Source organism: Vicugna pacos, chromosome 16 (genome assembly GCF_048564905.1).
Source record: "Vicugna pacos chromosome 16, VicPac4, whole genome shotgun sequence".
Lineage (NCBI taxonomy): Eukaryota > Metazoa > Chordata > Mammalia > Artiodactyla > Camelidae > Vicugna > Vicugna pacos.
This window is the reverse complement of record NC_133002.1, coordinates 45,020,374-45,044,812: the sequence shown is the minus strand read 5'-3', so window position 1 is coordinate 45,044,812 and position 24,439 is coordinate 45,020,374. Positions and strand designations below refer to the sequence as shown.

Here is a 24,439-nt window from a genome sequence, read left to right as displayed (position 1 = left end):
GTACCATTGTATTTATTTTAAAGTTGGACAACATGGACAACAGCAGCAAACAAAGATTTAGAGATTACCATAATGCCATTTTCCTCTGATTTCTTGATCTCAGTTGAGATTTGTGAAATGTTTCTTCCATTTGAAAATGTCTTTAAGTGCCTTAAATTCTGTTCTTTCTCTTGATTCTTCTTCCTATTGGTAGACCCTAGTTAATTTCTTAAGAAACTTGAGTATAAATATTAAAAAGCTAGTTAATAAATTCTGCTCATGGTATATTTTTACATTCTTACACTGGTGGATGCATGAATGATGCCTCTTCGTGATAGTGAAGTTGTGTTAATGGTTCTGTTAGATATCACTGATATATTTTAATATTTATTTGATTAGAAAGTGTTCATTGGCTAATTGCTGCTCAGAAAGATATCTGTCAAAATCCTGCAGTTTCTGTGAAATGGCTTACATTTCAAGACCTTCTAACTTCTTTTAATTATAGTTCATAAAACAGAATTACTTCACAGTGAGAGTTTTTATCATAAATCAGCTTTAGAAGATGTGACTGAGTTTGGATAATTTCAAATGAGTGAGATGTTCAAAGAAATTCCTAGACTTTTAGGCATATATTTGGAATCTTCAACTTTTATAAATAGTCTTTCAAAGTCACTTTTAAAATTTTTACTTACAGATGTTTTGAATTACCAAGTTCTAAGTCAGGAACTATATTTTAAGGCTGATTCAGGTTCCAAGGAAAGGTCTAGAGGAGCCCTGGTGAATAAAACTGTCTGAAGTGATAGAAATGTTCTGTATCTTCTATCTTTTTGGTACTGAAATGTGGCCATTTCAGCTGAGGAACTGAATTTAAAATTTATTTCATTTAAATAAGTTTACATTTAAATAGTCACATGTGACTAGTGGGTACCCTCTTAGTACAGGTCTAGAAGCATGATTTTTCAATTATGCATTGCATAGGCTGTTACAAGTATGTCTTTTATATGCCTCATGTTAACCACAAAGCAAAAACCTGTAGTAGATACACAAAAGAGATAGAGCAAGGAATCCAAACATAACACTGAAGATAGTCATCAAATCACAAAGGAAGAGAGAAAGAGAAAGGAACAAAAGAATTACAAAACAGCCAGGAAGCAATTAACAAAATGGCAGTAAATGCATATACTTATCAATAATTACTTTAATTGTAAGTGGACTGAATTCTCCAATCAAAAGACATGGAATAGCTGAATGGATATAAAAACAAAACCCATCTATTTGATGCCTACAAGAGACTGATTTTAGATGTAAGGACACACAGAGACTGTAAGTGAGGAGTGCAAAAAGATGTTTCATGTAAATGGAAACCAAAAGAAAGCTGGGGTAGCTATATATTATCATACAAAATAGACTTTAAAACAGAGACTGTAATAGACAAAGAAGGGTGGTACATAATAATAAATAGGTCAGTCCAACAAGAGGACATAACATTAGTAAATATTTATGTACCCAACATAGGAAAACTTAAATATATAAAACAATATTAACAGACCTAGAGGAAGAAATTGACAGCAATACAATAATAGTAGAGGATTTCAGTACCCCACATTCATCCAGACAGAAAAGTCCATACACAGCATTGTCCTGAAATGACACATTAGACCAAGTGTACTTAACAGACACACACAGAGCATTTCGTCCCAAAGCACAGAATGTACATCTTTCTTAAGTGCATATAGAGTATTCTCTAGGATAGATCTTACATTAGGCCACAAAACAAGTCTTAATTTAAGATTAAAATCATTTCAGGCTTCTTTTCTGACCACAATCATATACAATTTAAAATCAATTATAAAAAGAAAACTGGAATATTCACAAATATATGGAGATTAAATGGTGTGCTACTGAATAATGAATTGGTCAAAGAAGAAATTTTTAAAATACTAAAAAAAAATCTCAAGACAAATGAAAATAGAAATACAACATACTAAAACGTATGGGATGCAGCAAAAGCAGTCCTAAGAGGGAAAATCATAGTGATAAATGCCTACATTTAAAAATGAAAACAATCTCAAATAAGCAACCTAACTTTACACCTTGAGGAATTAGTAAAAGAAAAACAAACTAAGCCTCAAGTTAGTAGAAGGAAGGAAATAACAAAGATCAGAGCAGAAATAAGTGAATTAGAGATTAAAAAGACAATAGAAAAGAGCAATGAAACTAAGAGCTTTTTTTTAAGATGAACAAAATAGACAAACTTTTAGCTAGTCTTTCCATGCAAAAAGAGGACTCTAAGAAATGAAAAAGAAGGTATTATATCTGATACCACAGAAATACCCAAAGAATTATAAGAGACTACTATGAACAATTATACATCAACAAATTGGACAACCTAACAGAAATGGATGAATTCCTAGAAACAGACCATACCAAGACTGAATCATGAAGAAATAGAAAATCTAAACAGATTGATTATTAGTAAGAAGATTAAATCAGTAATCAAAAACCTCCCAACAGACAGAAGTTCAGGACCCAATGGCTTCACTAGTGAATTCTACCAAACATTTAAAGAACAATTAATACCAATTCTTCTCAAACCTTTCCAAAAAACAGAAGCGGAAACACTTCCCATTTTACAAGGCCAGCATTAACACTGATATCAAAATCAGATAAGGACATGACAAGGAAAGAAAATTATAGTCCAATATATGTGATGAACATATATTGCAAAATCCTCAACAAAATACCAACAAACTAAATTCAATAACACATTAAAAGGACCATACATTATGATCAAGTGGGATTTTTTCCAAAGATGCAAAGATGGTGGAAATCCATAATTGGAGTGATCATCCACATTAAGAAAATGAAGGATAAAAATCATGTGATCATCTCAACAGATACAGAAAAAGCTTTTGACAAAATTCAACATCCATTTATGATAAAAACTCTCAACAAAGTGCGTACAGAGGGAACATACCTCAACATATATGACAAGCCCAAAGCTAACATCATACTCAACAATTAAAAGCTAAAAGCTATTCTTCTGAAGTCAGGAATAAGACAAGGATGGCCACTCTTGCTACTTTTATTCAGCATAGTATTAGAAGTCCAATTAGTCGAGAAAAGGAAATAAAAGGCATCCAAATCAAAAAGGAAGGAATAAAACTGTCACTACTTGTCGATGTCATGGTATTATACACAGAAATCCCTAAAGACTTCACAACGAACTGTTAGAACAAATAAACAAATTCAGTAAAGTTACATGATACAAAATCAGTATACAAAAATTAGTTGTATTTCTGTACAATAATAACAAACTATAAGAAAAAAAAATAAAACATTCTCATTTACAATCACATCAAAAAGAGTAAAATACCTGGGAATAAATTTAACCAAGAAGGTAAAAGACCTATACACTGAAAACTCTAAGACTGTGATAAAAGAAATTGAAAAGGATACAAATAAATGGGAAGATATTTTGTGCTCATGTATTGGAAGAATGAATATTGTTAAAATGTCCACACTACCCAAAGCAATCTACAGATTCAGTGCCATCCCCATCAAAATCCAATGACATTTTTCACAGAAATAGTATGAACAATCCTAAAATTTATATAGAACTATGAAAGACCTTGAACAGCCAAAGCAGTCTTGAGAAAAAAGAACAAAGCTAGAGGTATCATGCTTCCTGTTTTCAAACTATATTGGAAAACCTGTAGTAATCAAAACAGTATATTATTACCATAAATCAGAAGATCACTGGAACAGAATAGAGAGCCCAGAAATAAAACCACATATAAATATATGGTCAATTAATTTACAACAAAGGAGCAAGAATATATTATGTGAAAAGTATAGTCTTCTCAATAAATGGTGTTGGGAAAACTGAACAACCACATGCAAAAGAATGAAAATCTTAACATCATACAGAAAAATCAACTGATTGCATATAGGGGGAATTTATCAAATAAGAAAATATATTAAGGATAATGAGAGTGAGGTTTTTCATTGTCAAAAAGGGTGCTACAAATAATGGAAAGAGAATAAAAGCTAGAATAAATACTATGGTATTGGATTGGATTTGCAATACTATAGTGAACTCAGTTGTTTTCAGTAAACCCAGATGTTTAATGTGCATGTATGTATATAAATATATTATATACATGTATGTATTTTGTAACTGTCCACTGAGAGGATGTAAGAACAGTGACACTTCAGTAGTAACAGTGAGCAAACCTATTGCCATAGCACCTTGAGTAGGGAAAGTACAAGATGAGCCTAGAACATCTTAGTGTGCCAGAAAGCAAGGAAGTGATCAAGAAATGATGGGGCCATGTCAGAAAGATAGAGCTGTCATAAAAAAGTTCTTCCTGATCAAGTGAGGCAATTTGAACCAATTTGAGTCAAAATAAATGATAGTGGCAAATCATAACTTATTAAATAAAATAGAAATCTACAAATCCATACAATAAGAGAGTAAAATGAAAGTTTTATGAAAAACAGGATATTTATATAGACTTAAACTACCTTCTCACACAATATTTATTAATTACAAAAGAAAAAAGAGAAACTACTGTGAAGAAGTCTGGCAGACACCACCTTAAGTGATCAAAGTGAACCCTATCAGTAATGGAACCTTTTGAAGTCATGCATCATCTCATAGAATACAATGAGAAAAATTTACTTATATGATATTCCTGCCAAAGTTACATAACCCAAGTTTAATCATTAGCACAAACCCAAAGAGAGGGACATTCAAGTCTTATGTACTTCAAAATTGTCAAAGTCATGACTTCAGCTGTCACCTTAGGAGACTGGAAAAAGAAGAGAAAATTCAATCCAAAATAAGCAGAAGAAAGAATAAAAATATCAAAGCAGAAATCAGTTAAAGCAGGAAAACAATAGAGAAAATCAATGAAACAAAAACGATCTTTGAGAAAATTAGTAAAATGGATAAACCTCTAGTCAAATTGATCAAGAAAAAAGACACAGATTACAAGTTTCAGGAATAAGAGGCTATGTCACTATAGATTTTCTAGATATTAAAGGATTATAGGGAAATACGAACAATTTTATGTTAGTGAGTTTAACAACTTAGATAAAATGGACAATTTCCTTGAAGGATGCAAATGATCAAAGGACATCCCAATAAAGACATTATTGGGACATTTGAAACTTCATTGGGGTTTGAGGATTAGATAATGGTCATGTATCAATATTAATGGCCTGACTTAATGGATATATTACGGTTCTTTAGTAGAATATGTTCTAGGAAATATACACTATGGTATTTAGAAATAGTAGGGCATCAGGTCATCAATTTACATTGACTCGCTTGAAAATGTTCTTTGAACTCTACTTGCAATTTTTTTGCTAAGTTTGAAGTTATTTCAAAATAAAATTTAAAAAAAATTAACAATACTTGTGTGTCCCTGTATAATAGGTAATTAACAATACTTGTGTGTCCCTGTATAATAGGTACATGTTTTAACAGGAAAGTTTTCTTTCTTTTACAGCGGAAAGGAAGCCTCCTTTATTTAATATGAATGCAATGAGTGCCTTATATCACATAGCTCAAAATGAATCCCCTACATTACAGTCTAATGAATGGTGAGTATTGCTAAGAGATACATTACTCAGAATTGTATAAATTAAATGCTTTTTCATAATGTTATCAAAAATTATTTCATATCAATTAGAGTAAAATGTATTACCGGAAAAGATATTAAAATAGGTTCTATCATGTTCATCCTATTTTGTCTGCTTTTAGCATATGTGTAACTCAGTTCCGAAATAAAGGATAGATGATGCCACATGGAAGCAAGAAGTATTTGCTTTTTACAAAAATTTATAGTTTTATTTATTTTTTTGAACATTAGGAACACATGTAACCTGATTATATAATAAATAGCATGACTTAAACATTAATATTTTATAACTAAAATATAGATTGCCACAGTCTGTATTTTTATTGAGGAATGGTTTAATTTTATATGGTATAAAACAAAGATAAATAGTTTGATTTATCAGAATTACCAGATAATTCATAATTTTTGAATCATTCTAATTATAATGGTATTTATTATTCAGAATTCTCTGATGTTTTTCTCTCAGTGTTTCCTTGATTTAATAAGATTAAGTTCATTCATGTAAAAAGTCTATGGAGAATAGATTGACAGTTTTGAAAGCCAAGATTTTTATCAGTGTTAGAAAATTTTAGTGGGAAATTAATTCCTCAGGAGTGCCTAGCATTTGAAAAATTCTGGAGGAATATCTAACATATTTAATAAATATTTTAAAATTCAAAAGTAAATGCATAAATTAGCAATACTTTTTTTTTTTTAATACTGGGTATTGAACCCAGGACCTCATGCATGCTAAGCATGTGCTCTGCCACTGAGCTATACCCCGACACCCATTTTTTTGAGATTACATAGTTAAGGCATGTTCACAGATCTTAGTACTTATGTAGATACACATAGAAGGAATCTTTTGGCACAGAGTTTGGGATTATCGTACATACAAGTGTTAAATACAATGAACACAGACTGTCTTCACATTGTTTGATACTTTGGGGGTTCAAAAAAATTCCTTTCTTGCCTACAAGGAACTTAAAATCTTATTTGAATATTAAAGACAAACATTGTTGAAGTAATTATTACTTACTGCCTTACTCACTGAACTCTCATTAATAACACTATATAATAATAAGGTGTTGCAGATTTCTAATGTGGTTTAGAAATATCTTGGTTTTCTGGGTTTAATGGAAATTTTATCCATTTACTCAAGGACACCAGATACTTAGGTATAAAAAAATGCTCCCTCGAAAGCAAATAGAGCAATGTTCTGAATCATGCTAATACAGAAGATGATCCAAGGGGCAAAGAAGAAAAGGAGGTGGCTTAGAGAAAAGGAAAAAAAAAATAATAAGAATGTTACCTTAGATTCAGCTACAAAAAAGAATAAGATTGGCTTTTCCAATTTTGCCTCACTGTAGAATAAGTTGTGATATTTAAATATGTGGGAGCAGGATTTTAAAATAATCTATGCAAATTTATCTTTGGAAAATGGTAAGAATTCATTGGTTGCTTTAGATAATGTGAAATATACAGTATATTGTATCTGCTTTTTTTTTAAATCATTTCTTTTCCATCCCCCCTCCCACCGTAGGCCCATGCCTTATTTTGTAGATGTATTTTTAAAGGAAATAGCAATATGTTCACATGATACTTTCCTTTACAATAGGTCTGATTATTTTCGCAACTTTGTAGATTCTTGCCTCCAGAAAATCCCTCAAGATCGCCCTACATCAGAGGAACTTTTAAAGGTCAGTTCAATTACGCTGTTTTCTACCCCTAAGAAATTATTTTAAAGAATGTGTATTACTCTGAATCAGTATTAAGTATGTTCTAGTTTTTAGTAAAATACTAATTTTATATACTGTTCTCCCTTGGAACTTTTCTTAGATCCTAAATTTTTTCATTTATTTTTTCAAAATTGAATGTGTAGTTAAATAATCAAAATAGTACCAAATGGCTAAATTTTTATATGTGCAAGAATATATTCATGAGTTATAATTACAGATTTTAATTCACATAGCACAATGTCTTATTTCAAAGTTGGTAAAACATAGTTTAACTTTGGATCTAATTTCTATGTCTACCATATTTTATCTACTTTCTGTCCTATATTAAAATAATATGAAAGAAAGAGAAATGACTATAATATATTTACATAAATATTGTTGAAGAAAAGATTTTAAAAGAAACTGCTAAAATGGATATCATATTTTTATTTCCTTTTTGGAAATGCATTTTTTAACTTAGCAATGAAAATATTTGTAAAATGGGGTAAATTCTATTCCGTTTTCGCTAGGTTTGGTTGCCTAATTTAAATACATGATTGGTATATGCTTCCTTTTCTCAAAAATTTATTATTTCATTTGGCACTTGACTGTCTTATTAATAGCAATAATAGTATTGTTAAACTTAATATAGTTCTTAAAACATCTAGATAAAGCGGTAGTAAGTAGAATTTGATTCTGTCTGTGATCCTAAAGAATCTTGTTGATTTTTCACTATAAGATTTAAGTAGACTATTTTTACATGAATATTTTAGAATTTCAGAGTGATCACTTCATTTTCACTGACATGTCAATTAAAGATACAAAGAAATTGAAAGAATCTTAACATACATTTGATGGTATTATTTGCAACTTAAACATGTAGAAGAGCAGTATAAAGTTTTAGTAATGCTTGAAGAGTTTTAGGCATTTTACTCATACTCTGAGAAATGAAAGCTTGAATAAATAGATACTCATAATAGCAACAAAAAAGTTTAGTATAGCTATGAATTATGTTAGTGAAAAATAAGCAAGATCTATATGTAGAAAACTATCAAACTTAGAAATATGAGATATATTTTGAGGGAGTAAGAAGACTAAATATTATAAATATTGGTACATCCATACCAAGCTAAGGCTCAGGAAAAAGGAATAATGTGACTGGCCTCTTAAACTTGCCTAATATAAGTGAAAGAAGCTCTTTTGCTACAACCAGCCCACCAGGCCCAGGTATTTGTTGATTAGGTCCTAAGTCTGTTTATAGTATTCATTTACCTGGTTGATAGTGTGTATTGGCACAACCTTATTGGAAATGATAGGAAATATCTATGAAGTGCTTCTTTCCTTTTGGCATAATGGCATTTCTATCACAGCCCCTAGTAAAGAAAAAGATTAATAGAAAAAAGGTTTTTTTTTTAAACATATGAAACTGCTTATCTCAGAATTAAAAATTGGAAATAACTGTCCAGAATTAAGGTAATGGTTAAATAATTTGGCATAAGCATTTAATGAAATAATCTGTAGGCTTATGTTTATGGGTTTGAAATAACAATACTTATGACAGTGAAATTAGAATCATATATCATGTAGTTAGAACTTTTTACATAGAGAAGAAATAATTTTGGCTAACAAAGAAGGTAAAAGTATTATAGAGGCATCTCATGAATTCAAGGGCAGAAGGTGTCTTTTTGCAGTCTGTATGCTGACTGTATCTACAAAACAAAATCTATACATAGAAAATTTCTGAGAAGAAACGTATCAAAATTAAGTGATAATTCTAATAGTGGAATTGTTCTTTCTACTTTTCTATAATATGATAATGTTAAACTTTATTAAACTTTAGTGGTTAAAGTCACTAATAATATAATGGCTTTTAATCAACTGCTAGTGTTTTATGAAGAATATTGTTTATGCAGCATATAAAGGAACCCATAATATCCAGGTTTACATTACATAATTCATCATCAGTGAATGCATTTCTGTTGAAACCTAATAGAACTTGGAACTGACTTGCCTTTTCTGTGAAATCAGTAGCTCTAAGAATATGTAAACCTTTATTTAGCCTTTGTTTAGGGCTCTAGTTGGATTTAATTTTTTTTTTGGAAAGTTATTTATTTATTTTAACTTTTTTTATTGATTTATAATCATTTTACAATGTTGTGTCAAATTCCAGTGTTCAGCACAATTTTTCAGTCATTCATGGACATATACACACTCATTGTCACATTTTTTTCTCTGTGAGTTATAACATTTTGTGTATATTTCCCTGTGCTATACAGTGTAATCTTGTTTATCTATTCTACAATTTTAAAATTTAATGTCTTAGTGTTTAATTAAACCCTTTTATTTTTTCAACTCTGTGTTTTTAGAAGTCCAAAATTTTTATAAAATGTTCCAGGGTAGTTATATATAGGCACAGAGTGATTATACGTAAATGACAATTTTGTAAGTGTAAGAAGTCAGAAGTGTAATAGAATGAGGTAGCTATAGATGATATGCTTTGTCTATCATGATTTTTTAGGATAGTAACTCTTGGATCTAAGAAGGGGGTACATTTGTACTAACTGAAAAAATACATAGATTTCAACCTGATTTTTACCTTCTCTTATCCAGCACATGTTTGTTCTTCGGGAGCGCCCTGAAACAGTGTTAATAGATCTTATTCAGAGGACAAAGGATGCAGTAAGAGAGCTGGACAATCTGCAGTATCGAAAGATGAAGAAACTCCTTTTCCAGGAGGCACATAATGGACCAGCAGTAGAAGCACAGGAAGAAGAAGAGGTAATAATTTAGAAATGACTCAAATATTGAGCTCTCTTCATTGGCTTCTTACTATGCAACTTGTCTTTTACATCACAAATCTTTTACATCAGTGATTACCAGATTGTGTTTTCTTAACACTGGTCCTGTAAGATCCCAGGTGGGAAAATGGTTTTGCATTTTTTTAAACCCAACCCCTTTGCAGTGCACATTGGCATATAGTAAAGCTCTGCAAAATCTTGTTAACTTGTTCAACTTTGTTTAATCTATTCCTTCTTAAATTTCTTGGGCACTGAACTTTTCTTTTTCTCCTGATTGTCCAGTTCCATGGGACATGCTTTTGAAAATACTTGAAATTACATACTCTGAGAGTTGACAGTGCTCACTCACAAGTCATTAGAAAGTTACAAAGCATTCTACTCTGGCACCAGGGATATTTGATTCTTTTCAGTTCTGCATAGTTTCATTCCATCTACATAGTTATGAAATACTCATTTTACAAATGAGTAAAGCAAGGCTCAGTGGTTAACTGACTCATTGTTGGTAGAAGCATATGGGTTCAAATTCTAGTATCTCTCACTCTCAGGGCCAAATTCTTTCCATGTTGCCCTTTAGGGAGAATAGAAATACAAACTTGCAATAGAAATGTTACAGAACTTTCTCACATGGAAATATACCTCTAAAACTGTAATTTTTACTTTAAATATTTTCAGTTTTCTTCTTTGTTCCTGGCTTTTTGTTCTTTACTGTTTTCCAGTGAGAGAGATCACTTTGCATTCTGAAACTAGGAGCAGTAGTTACTTTTCTTTTTAATAGCACTACATAATTAATGACATGAACATAGTTAATGAACATAATTAATGAGATGTAAGATTCTCTTAATCTACAGTTTTGGTTTTTTTTGTCTTTTGTTTTTTTTTTAGTTCTTAAGACAGTCATTCAGAATTTGGGGCTGTTTTAGATGTATGAAATGAAGTTGTGAATAAAGTAAAATTGTGAAATTAATAAAATTCTCATCTTCAACAGCATCTCTATTAGGCTAGGAATATAAGAAAAGTTTCTATATATATGTATACCGTATGTCTGTATTATTAAATTCTGCATATCTCATAGAGTTTTGGTATGGTAAGACTGCTGTAATGTTGGTACCCAGGTACCATGGCTTGCCTGGTTACTTCAGAAAAACATTCTTGTGATTGTGATTAAATATATATATAATGCATAATTTTTTATATACAGAAAAATAGGAATTAATATTAAGTTATTTGGTGGTAGAAGGATAGGCTAGAGACTATATTTTAAGGAAGAAAGAAAAATACACTTACAAAAGTCTTCAACAGAAGAAACAACTCAAAGAGGTTGCTTATAGGATTTTTTTTTTTTAAAAAGGTTGGAGCTTGTTTTAACCATGGGAATCATTGAGAAATGAGAGGAATTTCTGTATATCCCATGAGATGTGTGGTAAAAATGAATTTCAAAAAATGTCAAACAATTTAGAGAAAATTATATACTAATCTATGGAAATAACCCAAAACTGATGAACTGACTTTTTCACACACTTGGTTGGGTTTTTGTTAACTACTTGTTGATCTTTTTTATTTGTTTTTCTGTAAACTAACAGTTGGTCAACTGAGTGGTCTTGACATATAAAGAGAATTTCTCATGATAGACCTCTAACTTTCTAAAGACTATGTGCCAAGCAGTGTGCTAGATGCTTATATTTAAGAAATTGAAAGAGATACAGATACTTGAATCTATGCTCTTTTTCCTTAGGAACAAGATCATGGTGTTGGACGGACAGGAACAGTGAATAGTGTTGGAAGTAATCAGTCTATTCCCAGTATGTCCATCAGTGCCAGTAGCCAAAGCAGTAGTGTTAACAGTCTTCCAGATGCCTCGGATGACAAGAGTGAGCTAGACATGATGGAGGGAGACCACACAGTGATGTCTAATAGTTCTGTCATTCATTTAAAACCTGTGAGTATTTGGATTTCAGTGATAAAAAATTCAGCTTTGGTAAATATTTTTTTCATCTGACTAGTTTACGAGGAGATTTTTTTTTCCTTTGCTATTTCAGCAATTTGGACCAGTTCTAGATAACTTTTTTTTTTTCTTTGAGTAAAAGTAGTTTTATTCAGAGAAATATGTACTCCATAGACAGAGTGCAGGCTGTCTCAGAAGGCAAGTGAAAGGCCACAAGATGTAGGGTTGGGTGCTTAGCTCAACGTAAAAGTAGGTACACACTCCATAGACAGAGTGCAGGCCCTCTCACTCAGAAGGGAGAGTGGCCATAGGTTTTATTTTAAAATGGCAGTAGCCTTTTAATTCCCACTGCATTTGGGAGACAAATGTTTTGAGAATACAAAAAGAATATTTTTTAAATCTTAGAAGAAAGAAATACAGAAATACTATATATATATTTATTATGTGGAGTTACTTAGAAGATAAAGTATTTAAAAATAGTAAGTATACTCATGACACTCATTATAATATAATGGTTGCCTTTGAAGAGTGGGAGAGTGGATTAGGACGGCTGGTGATCAAAAGTGATTTGCATTATCCGTAATGTATACGTCTTTAAAACTTAGTGTCATTATGGAAAAATATGAATTCTGGGTTTAGGAAGTAAGGGTGTTTGTACATTGTACTTTCGAGTACAAAATTTTAAATTTTCCTGAAAATATTTGAAGATCAGACAACTCCTTTTAGCAATTAATAAGACTGCTTCCCTTTTAACTTTGCAGCATGTAGTGTTACTTAAAAAGTTGTTAGGCACAGTAGCTAAAAGGTGGAACCAATCCACATGTTCCTCAACAGATGAATGGATAAATAAACTGTGTAATATACATATAGTGGGTATTATTCAGCTATAAAGAGGAATGAAATTTTGATACATGCTGCAACATGAGTGAACCTTGAAAACATGCTCAGTGATACAAGCCAGATGTGAGAAGACAAATATTGTATGATTCCACTCATATGAAATATCTAGGATAAGCAAATTCATAGAGACAGAATGTAGATTAGAGGTTACCAGGGGCTGAGTGGAGGATGAAATGGAGAGTTTTTGTTAATGGATACAGAATTTCCATTTGGGGTAATAAAAAAAATTTTGGAAATGGATGGAAATAGATTACACAGCATTAAGAATATAATTAACACCACTGAATTATACACAAATGGTTAAAATGGCAAATTTTATATTACATATATTTTAACATAACACACATAGCTTTAAGGAATGATTTAGTTAAGTAGTAGTGTTATTCAGGGAAAAAAATCATGTTTAATTTTTATATTCTTAGGCAACAGGATCAGCCATTAAAATGATTATTCCCACAATTAGTTGGTTGCTAATTGACTTCCTCTTCAGTTAATGAACTAAAGTATATATAAGGCAAGACATCAGTTCTTAAAATATTTATAACTGTCTTTTGTTTACCTATCTTGGGCAAATGGTAGAAGTATTAACAAAAGTTTTTAAAGCTATGTTATTACTTCCAAAACCCAAGAGCCTTAGAGTAATTAATTTTATTATTGCTGTTTAAAATACTGACTGCATGTTTTATCATCATTTTTAAGTTATATTAAAGCTTTTCAATTTTGCATTTAATGAGTAGTATATAAATCTAGCCTTATATGTTTCCATATCCTGAATCGATGTGCTATTTTATACATTGAGACAATAATGTCTCCTGATTCAAATTACATTGAAAATAAAATGTCTGCATTCCCAATTTCTTTTTTTGCTTTTTAAAGTTATATTTTTGAGATTTATTGATCAAGTTGTCTTTAAAAGTTCAAGTGAACTGTGTTTGTTCATCTCAATATTGTCTCTTTCTTTGCCTAGGAGGAAGAAAATTACAGAGAAGAGGGAGACCCTAGAACAAGGGCATCGGATCCACAATCTCCACCCCAAGTATCTCGTCATAAATCACACTACCGTAATCGAGAACACTTTGCTACTATACGGACTGCATCACTGGTATGTACTACCCTGAATTAGAAATTTTCATGTTGGACCTTGACATCTATACTCAAATACAATTTTATCTTTTTTTTTTGTATTTGGGGTTTATTTTGCAAAACATTAACATTTTAACTGCCTCCTATGAGAAAGTTATTATACAAAGCACTCTGGGAGATGTTAAACTAATAATGTCTTCAAGATGTATACTCAAATAGTATGTTAGAGTACATTAAATGCTAAAAGAGGGCAAAAGGTGCTAAATAGGAATTCAGATTATTTTTGATTCACGGCATAAAGGAAGTATTTATGAAACAAATTGTTTGAGCCTTTGATAATTAGTTGGTTTTAAGCACAGGAGGAAAGGAAAAATATTATTTCTTCCTAAGAATTGACAGGATAACCAAAATGAGGGGGAATGTTTGGGAAATAGGAAGTAATCCTGTTTGATACACTCAAAATGTAGTTCTTCTGATTTCCCAAATAATAAAAATGGATTCTTTGCCCACTATAAGGATGTTGTTATAGTGGAGTACTTATAACCCTGATCAGTCTGATATATAGGATCTAAACATAATAAAGGATACTAGGGATAAAAAGAAATTACATTAAGATATCAAAAGATAAGTAGGCTGTTAGAAAATATGAAAGAAAGAAAAAGGTATATGGGGATTATATGAGTTATCAACTACATAAGCAGATTTTATAAATCCCATGCTGTGGCCCATGAATCTGAATAGCATGTGGCCCTAAAACACAACCCCCCCACTGTAAGTCAAGTCATTCCTACTATTCTGCAACATGTAATAACTCTGTGAACAGAGCAAGTGGCAAAGATTGCTTAATTTTTTCATGACTATTTTAATAAATACCTGGATAGGGGCCAACTCATGGAAAAACATCTCTGAGATTTGGCATGTGTTAAATGTTTCCCAGGCAAGTCTTCTGTCTCATTTGGCCCCCTCATATTAATTAAGGATACTCAAGGTAATAGGTTTTGAAACTTAAGATTCGTATCTTTAAACATAGTAATTCAATTTAGTTCAAATAAAACAGAGTAGGTAGATTTGTGTTCAAAGATAAGCATAGCTATAATATAATTATCATATACTGTAACTCAATCTAAATTCTGCCTTGGGTTTCTTTCATATGATAAAAATGCATAAATCTTAGGTATTCAATTTGAAGTATTTTTACAGTGATACACAACACTATGTTAATCATTATCTTAAAAAAGCAAGATTAAAGTGTCTTATCATCCCAGAAAGTTCCCTTATACCCCTCTTCAGTCAGTTCTATACTTTCATGACCACCACTTTGTTTCTTCACTGTTGATAATGTTTTGGGGTTTCATATAAATGGAATCGCACAAAATGTACTCTTTTGTGTCTGGCTTATTTTGATTAGCTTAATATTTTTGAGATCCATCTCTATAGTGTTCATCAAAGTTCATTCTTTTTTATTACTGTAAATAGTTTTCCATTGTGTGAATATACCACGATTTTTTAATCCATTCTTCTATTGATGAACACTTGGTTTGATTCCCATTTGGGGCTATTACACGTAAGGTTGGTATAAACGTTCTTATACAAGTCTTTATATGAACATTATGTTTTAATTTCTTTTGTGTGTTTGGGAGGTGGGCTGGGGGGGGTGTTAGGTTTGTTTATTTGTTTGTTTATTAAATGGAGATTCTAAGGATTGAACCTAGGATCTCATGCATGCTAGACATGCCCTCTACCACTAAGCTATACCCTCCCCTCTGTTTTAATTTCTTTTGGGTTAATAAATACTTAAAAGTAGAATTGCAGGGTCCTGGGGTATGTATCTGTTTAACTTACTAGGAAGCTGTCAAACTTTTTTCCAAAATTGCCGTACCATTTCACATGCCCATCTGCAGTGTATAGGAGTTCCATTTGGACCATATCCTCTCCAACATTTGGTGTTGTCAGCCTGTTTTATGTTAGCCATTCTAGCTAGTGGATGTCAAGTGGAATGTCATAGTGGGTGGGGTTTTCTGTTTGGGGTTTTTGTGGGGGGGATTTCACCGTGACTAAAGATGTCACCATAATAAGGACCTTTTCATGTGATTATTGTCACTTTTTTACTGAAGTGTCTCTTAAAATCTTTTGCCTTGTTTCTTGTTCAGATATTCATATTTTTAATATTGATTTGTAGGAGTGCTTTATACAGTCTGGATACAAGTATTATATCTTACATATATCTTGCAAATATTTTTTTCTTCATCTATGATTTACCTGGTCTTTTTCTTATTGTTGTCTTGATAAGAGGTTAAAAATTTTTAGTTTTAAATTCCTATTTAACTCAAATTAAACACAGGTAAAGGACTTGAATAGACATTTCTGCAAAGAAGATATGCAAGTGGCTAACAAACACATGAAAAGTGCTCAGCATCACTAGTTATTAGGGAAATGCAAATCAAAACCACAGTGAGGTGCCACCTCACACCCACTAGGATGGCTATGTACACACACACACACACACACACACACACACACACACACACACAAGCAAGTGTTGGAGAGTGCAGAGGAATTAAAACTTCTGTATATTACTTATAGGAATGTAAAAATGGTTCAGCTGCTGTGAAAAACTGTTAATGATGCCTCAAAAAGTTAAACATAGAATCTCCACATGACCCAGCAATTCTGCCCCTAGGTATATATCCAAAAAAATTGAAAACAGGTACTCAAACAAGTACATGTACACACATGTTCACAGCATCACTATTTACAAGGTGGAAACAACACAGATGTTCACCAGTGGATGAATGGATAAACAAATTTGGTATATGCAAACAATGGAATATTATTTAGCTGTAAAAAGGAATTAAGTACTAATACATGCTGTATAACACTTTAGAAACATGCTAAATAAAAGAAGCCAGAGACAAAAGGTGATATATTATATGACTATTCATATGGAATATCCAGAGTAAGTAAATCCATGGAGACAAAAAACAGATTGGTGTTTCCAGAATGGGAGAATGGGGAGCAACTGCTTAACAGGTACAGGGTTTTCTCCTGAAGTGATGGAAATGTTTTGTAACTACATAGATGGTTGTCTAACATTGTGTTTATGCTAAATACTACTGAGTTGTTAACTTTGAAATGATTAGTTCTATATTATATGAATTTCACCTCAATTAAAAAATCATATATATATAAAATATATAAAATAGTCAGTGATTTTTGTGTCCTCCCCAAGAAATTTTTGCCTACCCTAGAGTCATGAAGACATTCTGTATTTTTTTCTGCTTTATAATTCTGGGGTTTATGTTGATATCAAAAGATTCTTTTAAAACTAATTTTTGTATATAGGGTGACAGGGGTGAAGGGTTTTGTTTTTGCCTTTATATACAGAGAACCAGTTGTTTAAACAGAATTTGATGCTAACACATTTCTTTCCTCTTTGAGTTAACTTGACTTTTTGGTGGAAAATCAATTGACTAGGTATGTGTGGGTCTATTTCTAGATTTTATTCTGTTCCTTTGATCTATTCAGCTTATCCTTCTGCAAATACCACACTGTTTTGAAATGTGCTTTTTCCAACTTTTTTTTCCCCTTGAGATTGTTTTAGCTATTCTAGGTCCTTTACGTTCCCGTATAAATTTTAGAACCAGCTTGCCTGTTTCTTTAAAAAAAAAAAAAAAAAACCTGCTGGAAATTTAATTGGAAACTGCTCACTGGAACATCTTACATTGATTCCTACTTCGTTAATAGTAGAATGGTCTAAAATGCTTTTGAAATAAAAATGTTTTGCTTTATTTTATTCTTTTCTCTCCATTGTTTGTGTGCCTAGGTTACGAGACAAATGCAAGAACATGAGCAGGACTCTGAGCTTAGAGAACAGATGTCTGGCTATAAGAGAATGAGGCGGCAACATCAAAAGCAGCTGATGACTCTGGAAAATAAACTAAAGGCTGAGATGGACGAACATCGCCTCAGATTAGACAAAGATCTTGAAACACAGCGTAACAATTTTGCTGCAGAAATGGAGAAACTTGTCAAGAAACATCAGGCTGCAATGGAAAAAGAGGTAGCTGACTGAGTATTATTAATTTATTTATTCTAGTTTGTAACCATCTCAGAATTAACCAAGATGGCATTTTGATGTTAGGATATCTGTTCCCCAGAACTAAGCAGATCAGCTGGGGAAAGGGAGAAGCATTTACACAACATGTATAATACCAAGTACTGAGTCTGGGAATCAATAGACATGAGATTATTTTCTGACACTTGATAGTTTTATAGTGTCACAGTGGGTAAGTCATGCAATCATTCTAGACTCTAGGTGCCCTGGTTATCTGAGGAGTTTGATAAATCACCTATCAGTAGGTGATTTACATCTCAAAAAATCACTCATGATTCTCTTTGCTGTGTATTTTTTGGAAACCTTTCTTAAATTTATAGCAGCATTTTAATATCAGAGAATAACTGAAGATTACTGTAATATATACAGAAAATGTTAACGATTATAAATTAAGAGAGATTCGGATTAGTTTTTTTTTTAATGTTTTATTTTTTAAATTTTTCTGTGGGGAAGATAATTAGACTTATTTTTAGAGGAGGTACTGGGGATTAGAACCCAGAACCTCATGCATGCTAAGCATGCGCTCTACCACTTGAGCTGTACCTTCCCCCCAGATTAGTATTTAGCCCATTTATTTATTAACAAATAAGTATTCTACTGTATGATAAAGGTACTTTTTTTTTTAGGATTCTTGTTATGTGAAACCTTTTCTTCTTATGTTTTTCATGTCCATGAGTTAAATTTTGATAGTCCACTTTGTTAAGTAAAATATAAGGTTCTCAGTAAATTTACATAATTTCTAGAAATATGTCTGACTAGTCCAAGTTGAGGCATTATTTATCATAGCTACCTTGTTTACTCTTCCCCTCCCGAAAAGAACTGTTTTCTCATAATAGTGGACAATTTGGCAAAATAATTTATGGAGTAGATAAATATTTGATTTTGAAACAATTTGGTGAAAGAATGTATAGATATTTAGAATCTTATGGGGTTCTGCGAAGTATTTTTAATAATTTGGAAAGATGTAGATACTAACATATTTAGAAGAGCAATTTAAGAAACAGGATGTACAATATGATTACAGATTTATTTAAAATGTATGTATGCATGGAAAAAAATGAGGAAGGATATGCACCAAAATGTTTATATTGGTTATCTCTGGGTGCTAAAATCATGTAAATATTTCCTTTGTGTTTGTCTATATTTCCTAAATGATCTACAATGAATATGTATTGCATATATAATCAAATAAAATAATATGATACTGTTTAACATTTTCATATTATTTAATACATAAATTAAAGGTCATGGTTTAATTTGAGGATGAATGTATTACATTATTTAATATATGAGTCAATAGAGATATAAGGTCATGATTTAATTACATTTGTGGATAAATTTGTTCTTATTTTATTTTATTGGGGGAGGACATGTTGTTAAGTGGGAAAAAAACTGAAAACATTTGACTCTGTAAAAGACCAGCATTTTAAAGATGAGTTCCATTTACTGGTTCTCTGAAATTCAAATAATAAGGATGCTGAGTGATACTTACTAATAATTTGCTGGGTATTCTTCTTTTGGTAATGCTTATGTTGATTTTATGTTCTCAGAGGGGAAAATATCCTTAGTGGTGTATATTAAGGTGCTGCTTTGAATCTGTCTACTGAACTAATTTGATCCACTTTTTAAATTTCCTGTAGGCTAAAGTGATGGCCAATGAGGAGAAAAAATTTCAGCAACATATTCAGGCCCAACAGAAGAAAGAACTGAACAGCTTTTTGGAGTCCCAGAAAAGAGAATATAAACTTCGAAAAGAACAGCTTAAGGAGGTACATATTTTGAAAAAATTTATTGATGTTGATCAACTCATAGAAACATTAGAATAAATCAAATATACATTGATGTTTATCAATTGAAAGAACCATTAGGATAAATTTTTCTTTCACTGTTTGTGGCCACTAAACACATATCAGTTTGAATAAAGACATTAATTATAATCAATTCCTCTTCTGCAGACCAAGATCCTCGTGAATAGGATCTAAAAAGAATCATCTCTTAAAAATACAAATTATTTTATTTATAATAGCTTTCCTATGTACTTATTAAATAACTGACTCACTAGAAATAAAATATTTGAGCTGTGAAAAGAAGCGACACATTTCTGTGTTTTAAAAGTAGATCATACCTTTTTACTTTAGGTTCAGAAGATTACAATAATTTGTTCTTATTCTAGTTTTAACATATAGTAAAAATAAGAGGCGTATTTGCTTATCATATTTTCTTTAATAGGAGAACATGCTGATCATTTTTTATGACTACATTATTTCATATTTATTTCCCCTCTATGTGCTGCTTTCTTGAACTTCTTTTATTTTTATTTTTTTATTTTTATTTTATTTTATTAAATTGAGTTATATAGTCAGTTTACAATGTTGTGTCAATTTCTGGTATACAGCAGAATTCTTCAATTATATGTGAATAAACGTATATTCATTTTCATATTCTTTTTCACTGTGAGTTGAACTTCTTTTAAAAGCAAATGTCCAACTTTGAAGAAAGTTTTGTTTGTTCCAGGGCAGTTTCTGAAAGGTAAACTGCAATAGTAGTCAGGACAGAAAAATGATGTCTTAATGTAGACCCTCCCTTTTACAGACTAATTGAAATTTTTAGTCCATGTAATTAATTATTAGTGCACAGTTAAATTAATTGATTTTAATAAAATAATAGTAATCTCTTTGATAGTAATGCTTTTGTTTGTGTAGGAATTTGCCTTATAATCAGATATGTAAGTCTGACTATGGACATTTTGTTGGCATAAAAACTTGCTATATTTACTCTGCTAACTGAGGTTCATTGACAAGATTTTTCTAATTCTAAAGGATGTAACCTGCAGTACGTTCCCATGACTAATACAAAAGCCAAACTCTACACTGGCACTTTGGGTTTGGGTTTGAAGAGATTTTAAATAGAATTCCTCACAGTAAATAAATATTCAATAAAATTCAGTTTACAGATCTTTTCCCAGTGAAGTGAGATTTTAATTTTATAGATATATTGCTTTAGATAATCGTTGAGGCATAGAACATGTAGTCCAACTAATAAACTCATTTTCCTTTAGAAGCCAGATTTGTATGTGTTTATGTGTGCATGTTCATTTAAAATAATAATTTTTAGCATAGAGGAAGGGACATACTAGAGTCTTGGTGGAAAAGGTCCTTGGCAAAAGATTTTGCAAAAAATACCCAGATGACTCTTTATGTGTGTGCCTGTGTTATCCATCTCTTCCCATAGTGTGTGTGTGTGTGTGTGTGTATATATCCTTAAATTAAAACCTATTAGCTTATGTGAGGATTTTTTTTTGATGTGTTTGAATATCTTACGAACTAAAGTTATGAAGAATTGATCTCTTTCTTGAAAAACAGGGGAAGGACTGTAAGGTTAGTAAACTCTGAAAAATTATCTTATACCTAGAAAAGATAGCTAGTTTTTATCCTGTGCAGTGTTTATGGCTTTCTAGGTGGAAAATATATTAGTATTAATTATCATCCTAGAGTTTGCCTCATTGAGTGCATCGTCAGTATGTTGTCATCTTGCCCAATATAAATGCATTTTCATTTGTAAAGTAGTATTTTCATTTTCATTTCTTTTTTTTTAATGGAGGTACTGGGGATCGAACCAAGTACCCCTTATATGCTCAGCATGCTCTCTACCACCTGAGCTATACCCCCACCCTTTGTAAGACAATATTTTAAATGCTGTAGAGAAGCACTGGTTTTGATTTATTCAGTAGTTATTTATGCAAAACATTAAATGCATTCATAAAGGATATCTCTATTCTCCCAAGATTTTGTTGATTTTTCATTTAATTTCCAGTTTTTTTATATTGAGTCCATTCATAATTTTGCCAGAAACTTAATATTTAACATGTCAAAAACCAAGAAGTGACACATAGCTGAATTTTAGCCCATAGTTTAATTCACATAAATTATCTTTACCTGAGAAAAGTGCCTTCTGTCCCTTCTTGGGAAGGATTTAAAGAAAGATATATTACACTTCATTTACCAATATTGTGTGCTTTTTTTTCCAATTGAAAAATATGACTTTATTAAAATATAAAATTTTTTTATTTATCAAATGATACCAGAAATAAAGATAAGCCACAGAAGATATTGGCAATATACGTAACTGATAAAAGATCAAAAAAGTCATATTGTGTTTGGCAGAACACAGTAGAAAAATAGGTAGATGGTATAAGCAGGCAATTCACAGGTAAGGAAATACAAGCCAAAAGATTTTTTTTTAATATTCTCAACTTCACTAGTAATAAGGAAATACTAATTATAACTCCAGTAAAATACCATTTTAAACCTATCAGGCTGACAAAAAATAGGACAATATCCAATGTTGAAGAGGAGTAGGGAAACGGAGTCTTACAGACTACATAGATGTACTATCACTTTAGAAAGCAAGGCTGAAAAGGGATGTAGTCTATAATCTAGCAAGCCTTCTCCCACGTACATATACTGCCTAGAGAAACTCTAACACGTAAGTACAATGAAACAGGTAAAATAATGCTCACTGCTTCACTGTATGTAGTGACAAAATTTTGAAATAACCTAATTGTCAGAAAAGGAATTGATATAGTAGTGTGGCTTTTTCATACAATTTTTCACACACAGTAACTTTGGCTTATTCAATAATCATATATTTATATAACAAAAAATTAAAAATACTTATTATAAGGGTAAGACACTGACTTTAAGATGCATCACAATTTCAAAGATGTCAAAATGTGGGGAAAATTATGCATGTTGGAATTAATGACATGCAGCAAAATGAATTAACTGAATATACATACATATTTCAACATGGATAAATCTCAAAACAACAATGTAGAACAAAAAACAAGATGTGGAAGAGCATGTATCATTGAAAGTTAATAGACAAACCTATACTATGTTTTTAGATAAGTATGTGGTAAAAGTATAAAAACATGCATGGAAATGATAAAAATGACAGGAAGATAGTGACAAGGGAGGGACTTCAGCTATATGAGCTGTTTTATTTTGCACTTAGGGTGGCAACTGCATTGTAATTGATTCTGTTACTCTACACTTTCATAGCCTAAATGTACATTAATTTAAAAACTTTTTTTATTTAATTATTTTTTTGTGTGGGGGGTATAATTAGATATATTTAGTTTTTAATGAAAGTACTGGGGATTGAACAATATTGTGTGCTTTTAAAGCTATTAATCATAAATGTGTCTGTGTAAAGCTAAAAGGTATGCATGTTTTCTAGTGTGCATTTCTCTTTTCCTGTCCTATTTCACGGGTAACTCAAGAAAAGGAAGATATTACCTACCTCCTTAAGGTCATTGCCCTATCTTGAGCATTAGAAAGGACGCAGATTAAGTACTTTTATCTAAATGTACCAGATAAAGGTTGGTACATTCATATAGTTAATTTTTTGTATGTATTTTGAAATGAGTTGTTTTATATGTTGCCAGGAGCTGAATGAAAACCAGAGCACTCCAAAAAAGGAAAAACAGGAGTGGCTTTCAAAGCAGAAGGAGAATATACAACATTTCCAAGCAGAAGAGGAGGCTAATCTTCTTCGGCGTCAGAGACAATACCTAGAGCTGGAATGCCGCCGCTTCAAGAGAAGAATGTTACTTGGGCGCCATAACTTAGAGCAGGACCTTGTTAGGGAGGTATGTTTGAGATGAGAATCTTTTCTGTAAATATGTCAGTCACATCCCAGCCTCAGGGCCTTTGCACTTGTACTTCCCTCAGCGTGCATCCTGCTTCCCCAGATTATCTACATGACTTGCTTTCTGCCTTCATGTCTCTCCTCAGATGTCACCTCCTCAGAAATGCCTTTCCTGATCATGAAATCCTTCTTACTTAAATGTTCTTTGCACTTTCTCTTACATGCACACACTTTTTAGGAGGATGGCTCTCCACCTGACTAGAATGTACATTTTATGAAGTCATGGGTTTTGCTCAGGTTTTTATATCCGTAGTATCTGGCCCATAGTAGTTATTTAATGAATATTTATTAAATAAATATTAAATCTGTAAATAAGAGAAGTGTTAATTTTTAAATATGATAAAGTTAATTGGATAATTTGTCTTTTGATCTGAAATGGGTGCCATGAAGTGTGTGTTACCATTTAACACATTTTTATAATCATTAATTGGGCAAATGTAGAAACTCTCCAGTGAAAACAATATTCTCATTATTAGGTACACCTGTGAGCACAGATGAATTTGTTCCAAAAGTGGCTTAAAATATAAGCTTCAGATATAGCATAGTTGTTCAAATTCACTACTAAT

General features: G+C 31.5%; 1 protein-coding gene across 2 annotated transcripts in view; it reads left to right on the top strand.

The window, feature by feature from the left end:
- Nucleotides 1-24,439, top strand: part of TAOK1 (TAO kinase 1) — a 119,890-nt gene that overhangs the window by 73,872 nt on the left and 21,579 nt on the right. For both annotated transcript variants that reach the window (XM_006214397.4, XM_072939139.1), the window contains 8 exons: nt 5,496-5,589; nt 7,225-7,306; nt 9,935-10,102; nt 11,855-12,058; nt 13,932-14,066; nt 17,871-18,107; nt 19,802-19,930; nt 23,611-23,814. In XM_006214397.4, the coding sequence (XP_006214459.1) occupies nt 5,496-5,589; nt 7,225-7,306; nt 9,935-10,102; nt 11,855-12,058; nt 13,932-14,066; nt 17,871-18,107; nt 19,802-19,930; nt 23,611-23,814 (1,253 nt within the window). The remainder of the gene's footprint in view (nt 1-5,495; nt 5,590-7,224; nt 7,307-9,934; nt 10,103-11,854; nt 12,059-13,931; nt 14,067-17,870; nt 18,108-19,801; nt 19,931-23,610; nt 23,815-24,439) is intronic.